The following is a 12,861-nucleotide window of genomic DNA, read 5'->3' on the forward strand; positions in this document are numbered from 1 at the left end:
AAAAAAGAAGGCTAGCAAAGGGAGCTAGAGTGATCTTTCCCTCTTCCTCTTCCTTCCCTGCATGGTAGAAGCCTTTCTCTTTTGTACTATCCCAAGAGGCTAGTATCCCCTGTTTGCTGATCTCTTAGCAGGCTAGTAATTGGTGGGGTGGTGGTGGTTAGAAGAGCTTTGAGACACCCAAAGGGCAAGTGAACAGAAAATAGTTATTAAAAATAAACTCATCTCTCTTAACCGTGCTTACCTTTATGTGTTTTGCAAACATCTTCATCACCTTGCCATCTCCTTTGAATGCTGCCATTGACCTAGAACAGAAAATACTTTTAAAAAAGAAAAATGGAACTGAAAAGAAAATGAGGGCAGGAACTGATGTATTTCAAGTACAAAAAGAATGAATGCACCAGGGGAAAGTTTATTAAATTGTAATGATCCTCAGTGTTTCCAGCCCTGGGGAATACATGCTGAACTCCAGCCTACAACATGAGACACATGTTCTCTCTCTCTCTGTCTTGGGGAGGCTGGAGAAATTATGGCTCTCCAGAAGTTGTTGGACTCCAACTCCCATCAGCCCCTGCCAGCGAGACCAATGGACAGGGATGGTGGGAACTGAGAGTCCAGCAGTGTCTGAAATGCCACAAGTTCCCCACCTCTGTTCTAGGTGGTAGCAGTCTTGTAACTTCACTAATGGTGTCAGACTACTTGGCCTAGGGACATGATTTCTGCTTGAAGAATGGTAATGCCCAGGATTCAAATCCGGACAAACTTATGCAATAAGGGAGAAGGCTTTACCTTTTACTAAAAAATATGGGGAGAGGGACCATAGCTCAGTGGTAGAGCTATGGTAAAGCAATGCTTTGTTTGCAGAAGGCCCCATATTTAATATCTTTATCTACAAATACAAGTAGCTTCATCTCAAGTAGCAAGTAATGTAAAAGAACTCTCTCTGTGTGAGACTTTTAAGAGCTGCTGCCAATCAGAGCATCTAATATTGGGATATATGAACAAATATTCTAAACTAGTATAGGTTCCAGCTTTCATGAAAAATTGGAAAATTCAGAAAGTGTACCTTATGTGGCGGCGGACACACACACCAAAAAAAACCCCATCTGCTGTAATTTATTCTGTACACACCTATTAAAATGACCTCTGTCCTCCTTGGTAGTTTATCACTCTTCCCCTTCTCTTTAATAAAACCACATATATAAAACCAAACCAACCAAGGAAGGAGTGGAAGTGGTACTGGTGCAATACATTTGTAGCATCCCAATGCATTTGATGGAGACTAATCTTTTTAATGCTTCCCAGAACTAACAAGACACCATGTGCAACAAGTTAAGATGCTTTTAAAAAATGCAAAAAAAAAAAAAAAAAAAAAAAAAATTGGACTTGAAATATTCTTGTGAGAGCTAGGCAAGGAAGCTACCAGTGTAGGGAAGCTGCCTGAGCAAGTACATCTGTGACTTCGTAGGCTAGCAGAGGACAGACAGTGCCCGGGTTTTGCCTGTGATTCCGTGGTTTCAGACAAAACCTCAGAAAAGGGTGCCAGCTTCTATTACATCGCTGAACGACATACTTGATGAGTTCCAGACAGCGAAGAGCGGAGCTGCAGATTATCATCATCACCACCGACTTCTTCTCCGTGTGGTTTTTACGGAGCTTCGCCCATTTGGGGCAAACTGCAGTGGGGAAGACGACATGCCGCAGGAGCAGTTATGCAAAATGTACAGCAATGACTAATTGCACGAGAACATGGTGCTTACGTGCCTACTGGCAGGCAGGCAAACTTTTAAGTTGTTTGACTTTTGTAAAAGCCACATTGTAATAAATAAATTTCCAAAGCTAATCACTCCAGGCAGGTAGGTGAGCGTCAAACAGCATGGCCAAGCAAGGCCACTGAAAATGTCAAGAGACACTGGACAAGCTGTCCCATCTCCCAAATGACCATAGCATAATATTGTTTTGCTCTCTTTATCTCTCTGTGTGTACGTGTGTATAAAATCAACACTACAGATTAAGTTCCACCTTACTCTGCATATTAAAAAAACCAACACATAAAGCTAAATATACTAAATATTATAGAACTAAATATTACACCAGTTTTATGACCACAATATATATCATTGTATATTATCCAAGTATTTTTTGTTTTTGTGATTTGCATGTGTACTCCATTTCTCTATAAATCCATCTGGCACAAGGGCTCCCTTAGATATTTTCAAGTATGAAAGCTTGGTTTTAAAACCCTTCCAAACACTTCATACCAGTTCAGAATCTGGAGAGAAATGTGATGATTTCTAGCACAAACCTGTTGATAATTGGACTGCAATGAGTAAAATGTGTATGTATTATTGACTTTTTAATCATCAAAATTTTTATTGTCAACCACCACCAAGTACCTAAAACAAGCAAGTTTGTTGCTGAACATTAAGAAAATAACCATTTCTGTTGTAAATCAATAAAGGACCAAAACAAACATAATCTAACCACGTTAAGGTAATGCATCTATACAGAAAACAGACAGTAGAATAAGAAACATTTTTATTTAGTCTAATAATGGAAATCTAAATTTGATTATAATCCTTTAAGGAAAAGAATGGGCATGAGAGTTATATGCACACAACATCTTCAGACCAATGAGCTACTCACTTTCTTTCAGGTAGGAAGAAAAACTGTGGGTGAGGTCATTTGCAGGGAGGAAACAGGCATCTGAAACCGCAAGAGAATATTGTTGCTTGGTGCTAAAACTAAGACCTTCGATTAAATCTTCCAGGAAAGCTCTTTTGCCAAAAGCCATGTAAAGTGCTCTTTGGAGAGGCAGAGTTTCACAAGCACTCACAGCTAATAACAAGAAGCTTTAAAGCGGATTAGCCAAATGATGGGAACAACATTTAGCCCAACCAGTGCTTTCCCCCTAGAAAAATAGGTGCTGGCACTGTGTATCCTTGAGTACCCCTTGAAAAAAAGCACTGAGCCCAGCCCAGATTCCTTCTAAAATCATCTCGCCATACAGCCCACTCCTAATTTATCCTTAAACATAGCTTTGCTTAACCAGCTGTGCATGCTGCGGAATGTTTGCAGCTTTCTCCTTCAAGAGCTGAATCATTAACCAATACCACAAAACCGCACAGTTCAACTATACAGAACAGTTCCTGCAACCCACACCAAACCCTGGCTCAGTCTAGAACAGCAAATTCTATACTTTCTGTATCTCCAGCAGCTAGGGGCTTACAAAGCGATACACGGAATCCTGCTGCTTACACAAGTATGTTATTGCTGACTTTCATTAGCAGCTAGAGATACAAAACATCTCCCCCACTCTATCATACACAGTTCCATTTCTTTCAATGCATTTTATTTTATTTAGGTATTTGTCTTTAGGAATTTACACTCAGCCATGCTTCCAGGGCACTTTACATAAAAAGAGATTATTAAACCATTGTTAAAGGTGAGGTGCCTGGCAGACAATCACTTAAACCTTGGTTTATGATGTCAGAGGATAGCACCAATGAGAGTAGCAGACACTTGAGATCGGTTTGAATATTCTGTTGCTCTTCACTTGCGGCTCTGTAGCTTTTAGGTGGTGATCACTCCTTAACCATAGTTTGCATGTCACACTAAAGTATGGTCAATGTTAGCAAAAGTTTATAAACCAAGAACAAACCTTGGTTAATGACTGACCTTTAACTACAGTGGTACCTCAGGTTGCATATGCTTCAGGTTACATACGCTTCAGGTTACAGACTCCGCTAACCCAGAAATAGGCTTCAGGATAAGAACAGAAATCTTGCTCCAGCTACACGGCGGCAGCAGGAGGCCCCATTAGCTAAAGTGGTGCTTCAGGTTAAGAACAGTTTCAGGTTAAGAACAGACCTCCGGAATGAATTAAGTACTTAACCTGAGGTACCACTGTATATTTAATAAATCATAGTTACATTGCTCGGCTGGGATCAGAGTTAAATGTTGCAGCATGGTTTAGCATGAACGAACCAGGCTACAGTTGTGGTAAAGGTAAAGGTAAAGGTACCCCTGCCCGTACGGGCCAGTCTTGCCAGACTCTAGGGTTGTGCACTCATCTCACTCTATAGGCCGGGAGCCAGCGCTGTCCGCAGACACTTCCGGGTCACGTGGCCAGCGTGACAAGCTGCATCTGGCGAGCCAGCGCAGCACACGGAACGCTGTTTACCTTCCCGCTGGTAAGCGGTCCCTATTTATCTACTTGCACCCGAAGGTGCTTTCAAACTGCTAGGTTGGCAGGCGCTGGGACCGAACGACGGGAGCGCACCCCGCCATGGGGATTCGAACCACCGACCTTTCGATCGGCAAGTCCTAGGCGCTGAGGATTTAACCCACAGCGCCACCCGCGTCCCTCAGTTGTGTTACAAACTATCATTCCTATTGTTCTTTCTGCTGGTACATCTTTTATAATATCCTTCATTGTATAATATATTTCATTACCTGGCAACTGTAATTCTTCTAATTCAATCACTGAACGTTTAGCACAAAAATGTTCCTTAAGAAGTTTCTGTAGGTCTTCAGGTACTCCTGGTTTTGGAGATGATTTTGAAAGAACATCAGAAATTTTCTTCTAAAGAAACAGAAGAAGAGGCACATTCAGCACAGCAATTCCATCTTCAGCACTCTTGCTGATAAATACACTGTTTTCTATTCTTTTTCTAGCCTGAAAACAATAGGTCGTCAAAAACCTTATATGTGGGACATCTTATGTAGCCTACATGGATTAAGACACCAGGATTCAGTCTAGAATACTTTAGATGGATATGGCAAAAGCTATCTAAAAGCTGTTGCTTTTTTAGCACTTTTAAACATCTTTAACATCTTTGGTCGTGCATATAGCTTCTGCAGTGGCCTGAAGAATGTGGAGTCACATCAAATGGGAGGCTTTTATCCATATTTCGCTCAACCATCCCCCAAATCTCTGCTCAGCTGTTCATCAAGTTCCTATGGGATTTTCCCAAACAAGCATTAAAAAAATCTCCAAGCAGAAAGGTATAGCTGAACTGTTGTGCCTTCAAGACCATAGCACCATCCATGCTTGTATTTTCTAATTCAACAAATTAAAATTTTCCTTTAAGGGCAGAGATTGTCTCCTGGGCAATTTTCAGAGTGATCATTTGCATTTGTTTAACATAGCATACATAAGCAGATAAGAATCTGACAAAGATCAATGGGACTCACTTCACTTAAAGCCGGGAGGTGGGAGGGAAGAGCACTATTTCATGTCGCTATTACATCATTCATTGAGTCACTCAATTCCTTCAGGAAAATAATGGTACTCTGGAGGGTGATGCTGATATTAACAAGAAATTCCATAACGGTAAGAACAAGGACACCTGAATATATTCCCTTCCTTCAAAGAGCTGTGGGAGGAAACGTTCTTCACGCAGGAAGTTTTATTATTTTGCTTCTAATTCATTCCAGATGCTAAAGAGCAAAAGGCTTTTTAAAAAGAAAGAATTGGGGGTGGGGACACAGAGACGTTTGCTGTTATTTCCTTACAGCTTGTTCATTCTGGGATTCAGTGCTATAATGCTACAAATATTGCTCTGGAAAGCACCAAAAATGAGGTGTGATGTCAGTCTCCAAAACAAAACGAAAAAATTCCAATGGAACATTTTTTTAACATGGATATTACATCCTTGCAGGTGAGCTTGTGAATATATATTCAGGTATGACAACTGCACCCAGTGCCTGCTTAAGACAGCCTGGATAGCTCAGGATAGAGTGGTTAGAGTGTGCTGCTGATTATGCCAAGGTCGCAGGTTCAATCCCCATATGGGACAGCTGCATATTCCCGCATTCCAATGGGTTGGACTAGATCAGGGGTCAGCAAACTAAGGCCCGGGGGCTGGATGCCTCTGGGCAGGTGGCGACGCTGGCACGGCTTCGGATTGGCCACAGGAAGCTCCCGCAGCCAATCCAAAGCTGCAGACACCTCTGGGTGACGCCCCTCCCTTCCTTCCTGACCAAGAGCCAAGCAGGAGGAAGTGGCGACGGCGGGGAAATCACACATATTTCTCTCTGGAGAAATCGCACATATGGAGCACCCGGACAATTTATAGATCTTCTTCTTCTTTAAGCTTTCTGGATTTTGTGTGCTTGTTTTTAATGTGGATCTGGTCTGCAGAGCTGGCGACCCACTCAGCTGAGCACAACCTGCCACCTATTTCATGTGGCTTCCCAGGTACCTGACACTTCCTGGGGTTTTTTTTTGGATTCCCAGGTAGGTAACACAAACAGGAAGCTTATTTTATCCCATGTGGACTTCCAGACATGGTTGGCAGGCTGAGTTCAGCTTGGTAGGTCACAAGTGGTGTGTGCCTAGTGTAGCACTTTGACAAGCGACTCCTGATACAGCATTTGGATATCTTGCATCCGCCTGTTGAATCAAGGATAAAGATACTACATCCGTGTTGGTATGTGCAACAAATTAATAGAGCTTTAAAATAATGTATAAGTGAAAAGAGTAATAGCAGAACTTAAAAGCCTGATGCTAAATCAACTCAGCTTTTTGGGGGGAATACAATCTTATATCTGAGAAGTTGGGAGTTTTTGGCAACTGAGCACACCCATATATCAACTCAGAAAGGACAAGATCCTCATGTTTTACCTTCTCAATGGGAGTATGTTGGATTTATAACCTGCAGACAGTTATCCCTAGTGGTTTGAACAATAGATTTGATTTATTAGCATTTTTGTAACAAGTTTAATGTTGCAATGTCTGTTTTCACTTCAAATATATTTCATGGCTATTCATGTTGTCTTTAAAACCAAACCTTACATGATACAAATAAGGCATGTCCCTTCACTGTACTCTTCTTGTATTCATTTTTGTTTAGACAAACCTACCCAGATATCACTTGCTTTAATTTTTCAAAAATGTTTAAAATTGTTGTATTGAACTGTTTTTACCAATAATTTTACTGTTTTAATGTGGACTGACAGTTTGAATTGGAGGTTGCCACAATGGGAGAAACAGGAGGGTCTTGGAATGTAATGCTTTGAACCCCTTTTATCACAGGATTGGGTTGTGTATAGATGTAATTAAACCATATATCCGAAAGACACCATAGTCTCTGTTGTGCCTCATTGTACTAAAGGAAACAGAGACCCTGGGGTAAGCGCCTGGAACCCCTGGAACTGCTGTGGAGATTGGGGTGATATGCAAAAAATACATCCCTACACTGAATTACTCAGTTGTATATTGAACAGGGATTTAGCTCAAATATATTAGCGGAATAAGATAAAACAAGGATGGAGTTTTCTTGAATGAAATGATTTTCAGTGACTGAAAAATAACCTTCAGAACTAAAAAGGTAAGGTGTGGGGATAAACTTTAAAACTTTTAAAAAGTCATTTGTTTTGTGTTGTCTCGTAACAATTCTGAAGCATTTTATAACAGCCTCCAGAGAAGCATTTATGCTGCTATGTTGCAATGTCAGTTAGGAGTCAATACCTTTCTTCTTCTCTTTGGCTTTGCTTCACTTTCGTTTTTATCGGCAGAGTCCTCTTTTTCTGCACCGAGGAAACATTCTGTAGCCTGCGGGTGGGGAAGGTGGGCAGGGAAAGAAAGAAAGGAGGAAAAGAAGCTGAGCATTTGGGCTGAGTTACATCATCATTAAAAACACTTTAGAAACACAACTGAGCCGGTGTGGGGGAATTAAGCACATGTCTCGGCTGCCAGGATCTGCCAAAAACGAAAAGATTCTGGATCATGCTCGATCTGTCCAAATCAGCCTGGCCGTGGAAGAAATCAAAAGCATACTGCAGCTGGAGATAAGCGGGAACTAACAACAGGAATAGGGCAGGTTTACCATTTAACAAACAAATAACTACTGGCTTCATGTTACATAATGACTGAACTCTATCCATTCTAGATATGGAATTTACAGCTGGTTGACTGCATGCTTAAAACACAACAGAAAATAAAAAAAACTTGGCATTAATTATATAGAGTGAACAAGAAAAATGCACTCAGAAAGTGATTGCTGCTGCACTGTTTGTGAACGACCTTTTCTCAATGTATAATCATGTCCAATGCCTTACAAAACATCACATGACTGGGGGTTTTTTGTGGGGGGTGTACATTTAAAGGAACATATTGAAAATCTGTTTCTGCACCCTGCCAGTTTAAGAGTATCTGACTCTACCCTTCACAATTTTCACTTAATTTGAGGCCAAGAAGGGTCACAATGATTAGAAGCGATCTGCAATGGAATAAAGCAATTTATCTGACCCACAGCAGCAATATTGAGAAGAGATGTGTATATGATTATTGGGAACCAATAATTTGTTGGCAGAGCCCTCCTCACCTGGCCTGTACTTCCAGAGAAAAAGGCCAGAGGTGTGTTTGAAGCATGCACTGTTAGGCCTTGCTGCCGGAAGGTGATGTGTCTTCCAGAAGCAGCACAGAATGTTCCACCCAGCCATCTTTTCCAAGGGAAAGGATACATGGGACAAGCATGCCCTGTTAGGTGCCACTTCCCACTGGTGCTCCAAGTGCCTTCAAGCACTGGCAGCCAATGACAGCCCTGTCTGCTTTTCTTCTTCCAGAGGAAGAGGCCTTCCTCCCAACATTGGGACTGGTGGAGAATGGCTATAAAACTCCTTGGACAATCCTTTATTGTTTAGCTGTGTCCGACTCTTCATGACCCCATGGACCAGAGCACGCCAGGCACTCCTGTCTTCCACTGCCTCCCACAGTTTAGTCAAACTCATGCTGGTAGCTTTGAGAACACTGTCCAACCATCTCGTCCTCTGTCGTCCCCTTCTCCTTGTGCCCTCAATCTTTCCCAACATCAGGGTCTTTTCCAGGGAGTCTTCTCTTCTCATGAGGTGGCCAAAGTGTTGGAGTCTCAGCTTCAGGATCTGTCCTTCCAGTGAGCACTCTGGGCTGATTTCCTTCAGAATGGAGAGGTTTGATCTTCTTGCAGTCCATGGGACTCTCAAGAGTCTCAACATCACAATTCAAAAGCATCAATTCTTCGGCGATCAGCCTTCTTTATGGTCCAGCTTTATGGAAAATCCTACCCACCCCTATAGCTTTGAAGTTTGGAGTGCTCATTACACTCATCAGAGGACAGTGCCACATTCAGCACTGTGGGAGTATTTGCCGAAATCAAACTTTTCGCAACAGCACATGCAAAGTTCCCGGAAGAACGGGTTTTCAGACTGGTCTTCAAAGCAACATTTATTTTAAAATCTATTCCCCTCGCCTTCCAGACATTGAGATGTCACCAACACAGAAATATAGTGTTCTAAAAGAAAGCTTTGATGCAGAAAATCAGCTTGAACAGGCTGAAACAGCAGTATATACTAAAACGTAACAAATTAATTTTAAAAGGTAGTCAGGTTTTCTTTAAAAAAATGTTTTTATTGCTTTTAGCCAAAGGCCTTTGCAAAACAGGCAGTCAGCATACAAGATGTCTGGCAGTATGTCTTGGTAAATTCCACACCTGTTACCTTTTGGTAGGGATATGTTTGTCCCCATTTGCCCACTCAAAAATTATTTTGGATTTTTCAAGTGCTCCAATTTAAAATGCAAAAGACTTTAAGAGGTCTTTGCAGTTTTTGACAAGACGCTTCAGAGTCTACACTGCTTTTTTCTAGTGCTGTAGCTCTAAAGAAGCTTTCACAACCTAGTGCCCTCTGGATGTTTTCAACTACAATTCCCATTGGCAGCAGACAGCATAACTGTGGACATTTGCACACTGTGGTCACCAAACTGGTGATAGATAAAATGCTGAACCAACCAAGTACCAACTAGTAAAGTTGCTATAGACCCAGAAACTCAAGTATTTGGATTCTACCCAACAAGCAGCACAGAAATTCCATTGCCTACTTTTCATTATGCATCATCTTTCTCTGCATGGTAGTCGTGAGAATAAAACCAACCAACCTGTTTTCTTTTCTTTGAAGTAGGTGGCATAGGGGTTGTATGTTGCTGCTCTGTTTTACTTGTGCCAGCACATTCTTCCGAAGAGGCATCAGGTGACAGACCTAAAGGCAAAAGCAAATATCAAAAACATATCCACTCTTCTGCATTCTGATCAAATGACATTGATGCAATTATTTTCTCCAATAGTAAACTTGGGGGCTTGAGTGCCTATGAGTTTGGATCTGCAATGCGTCCTCCACTGGCCAAAAAGAAAAGAAAAATCTAGTGGCTTTTACACATTCTTGGAGCATTATGGTTGAGGGGAAACATTTCATTCCCTGCACTGCACAAGGAGGGGGGTTGGGAGATGGAAGGAATACCAGTTTATCAGATTCCAGAGGAACACTCAACATGATCCAGAGGTTCAAAATTCACTTGCAATGCAGCATTCACTATGCACTGGAATATATTTGTATTGCTCTATCCAGGTATCCATATGCTGAGTCAACTGCTTCCCAAGATACCCTCTGCATACTGTAACCTAGAGACTTTGTACTGTCTACAGCTTGCCAAGAAAATCTGACAGCTAACTTTAACATTTCTTTATAAATCCTGACTTGGCATGTTCAGAAAGCGGAGAGGGAGGTGCCCCCAAAGCAGAGTCATAAATAGCCTCTTCTCCTGTATCTGCTTGTAGATTGCTCATTATAGCACTCTAAAAGTAGACAAATGGCTTCCAGGATACAACTTTGCAAACAATGCACCACCTGTTAACTGCCCATCTTTACTTTGGAACTGGATTGCAGTATGCAATACCCTCCAACTTTTTTTCAGCTTGGAATGACACAAGTTCAGCATCTTGCTGGGATAGCTCAGTTGGCAGAGCATGAGACTCTTAATCTCAAGATCGTGGGTTCAAGCCCCACACTGGGCAAAATATTCCTGCATTGCAGGGGGTTGGACTAGATGACTCCCATGGCCCCTTCCAATTCTACAATTCTATGGTTTAATTACATGAATCTGAGAAAGACACCCATAGCAATATATTAAATGCTCCCTGCTCCTGTGCAAACTTTCCACAGTTCAAATGCAATAAACTGTTACTTAATCTGGAAGAAATATCAGGATTGAATTCTGGTTTTGGAAGGTATTATTTACAGTTTAAATGGCTAAAAATTGCTATATACTGTACAGACTTAAAACAACAACAACAACAACCCAGGCCTCTGGGCTTAACATCTAACTGACATGACCAGAAAAAGGGAGAGGAAAACTCTCTCAGGTACCAATTATTAAAGCTACATCAGTAGTTCTCATAAGAGTCAGCAAGACTAAGGGAGTCCAGGAAGGGAAGGAGAGAAAGGGCAGCTTTTTTTCAGGTAAGGGGGAAAAGTAGGTCTTGCTGTCCCATCTCGCCTGCTGCAGCCAGGTAAAATGGTGACATTCAGTTTCTATCTGTTCTTTGTTCCACCATGAAATTCATACTGGCATATAAACGGCTCAGGACGGCCATACCTCAAGGACTGCCTCTTTCCATATGAACCTACCCAGACCCTGAGATCATTTTCTGAGGCCCTTCTTCATGTGCCTCCTCCTCAAAAGGTCTGGAGGCTGGCAACACAAGAACAGGCCCTTTCTGCAGTGGCTCCCCATCTGGCGAATGCTCTCCCCAGGGAAGTTCACCTGGCGCCTACATTATACACCTTTAGGTGCCAGGCAAAAACGTTCCTTTTTAACCAGACCTTTGGTTGATTTGATTGACATCCAATGCCCCTTTAAAATGAGTGTGTGCGGGGGGGGGGGGAGTTATTGGGTTGTTGTTTTTATTTTGATTATGGATTTTGTGGTTTTATATCCTGATTTTATTCTGTGAACCGCCCTGAGACCTGTGGGTATAGGGTGGTATAATAATAATAATAATAATAATAATAATAATAATAATAATAATGTTCCAGATTGTCTTTCACTCCAAGCTGTGGCTGGACCTAGGTCTGCCTAGCTTCAGCAAAGTTGCTGCACTATTTGCCTTCAGACCCCAAGACCATATGGATGGGCTAATTTAAGTACTAGAATTACAAGGAAAGACATTTTTGGATAAGTACAAGGCTGATTTTTGACATATAATACCAGCTATGTGCCTCAACCTAAAGTTCTAGGCATACTGCAAGCTACTCCAGGGCTATGTGTGCAGGAGTCCCCATTAATTTGAACAGAGGTAGGTGACCACACATGATATCCTTTGGCGCTCTGTGTGGAAATGAATGGAAAGGCCATGTGTGCATGACAGGCTCTGCCTGCAGCTTGCAATAGATCCATAGGAGCAGGGCAAGTTCATAACTGGTACTTTCTAAACAGTTTCCTAGGACTCAACTATATTGACAGAATAAAAAAAAGGCAGAAAATATGTTCTGACATAAGCAATTATATAATATTAGCACAGCAGAAGCTGACTAACCACTTCCAGGCAGGGATATTCAGGGTTTTCAAAAATATGCTGAAGTTGGGAAATGATTCAAGTCCTCATACACATTGTTTTGGTTCCTGCAATGACCATGACTTACATGCTTTACATGTGGTACATTTTTCCACAACAAACCAGCTAGTCATACTTTGAGGGGCTACTTCATGGTACAGACAGCTGTCAGTCTGAGTAGGGGTCCTCAAATTGTGGTCCATGAGCTTCCATTGAGGTGGTTCATGGAATGTCCACATCATTTTGAATTTTCATTGCTTCTTTTATTTCCCTTAATGTATTATAAGTGATGTTGATGTGGAGACAAGCAATCATTCATACATGGTACATTACAAAACAAATCAACGCAGATCACCCTAAGTTTAATATTCCCCAGCAACACTAAACAAACAAGCAAACATACAAAAGAGGCGGGGAATACTTGGGAACAGCTGAAATCGCAGAGGTTCAGAGAGTAATTAAGTCTGCATTCCATTTTAAGACTCACAGAAACTGC

The 12,861-nt window shown here is 41.6% G+C and overlaps 1 protein-coding gene and 1 non-coding gene across 3 annotated transcripts in view; one reads left to right on the forward strand and one right to left on the reverse strand.

Annotated features, from left to right (window-relative positions):
* CMSS1 (cms1 ribosomal small subunit homolog) overlaps positions 1-12,861 on the reverse strand; it is a 185,327-nt gene that overhangs the window by 4,568 nt on the left and 167,898 nt on the right. For both annotated transcript variants that reach the window (XM_028726648.2, XM_028726649.2), the window contains exons 2-7: positions 9,914-10,014; positions 7,472-7,555; positions 4,453-4,582; positions 2,644-2,703; positions 1,571-1,673; positions 242-302 (exon numbers count right to left, since the gene is read on the reverse strand). In XM_028726648.2, coding sequence (XP_028582481.2) covers positions 242-302; positions 1,571-1,673; positions 2,644-2,703; positions 4,453-4,582; positions 7,472-7,555; positions 9,914-10,014 — 539 coding nt within the window. The remainder of the gene's footprint in view (positions 1-241; positions 303-1,570; positions 1,674-2,643; positions 2,704-4,452; positions 4,583-7,471; positions 7,556-9,913; positions 10,015-12,861) is intronic.
* Positions 10,754-10,826, forward strand: TRNAK-CUU (transfer RNA lysine (anticodon CUU)). The gene has a single exon. It is a non-coding gene; the product is annotated as a tRNA-Lys (tRNA).

The sequence above is a fragment of the Podarcis muralis genome, chromosome 4, assembly GCF_964188315.1.
Source record: "Podarcis muralis chromosome 4, rPodMur119.hap1.1, whole genome shotgun sequence".
NCBI classification, from domain to species: domain Eukaryota; kingdom Metazoa; phylum Chordata; class Lepidosauria; order Squamata; family Lacertidae; genus Podarcis; species Podarcis muralis.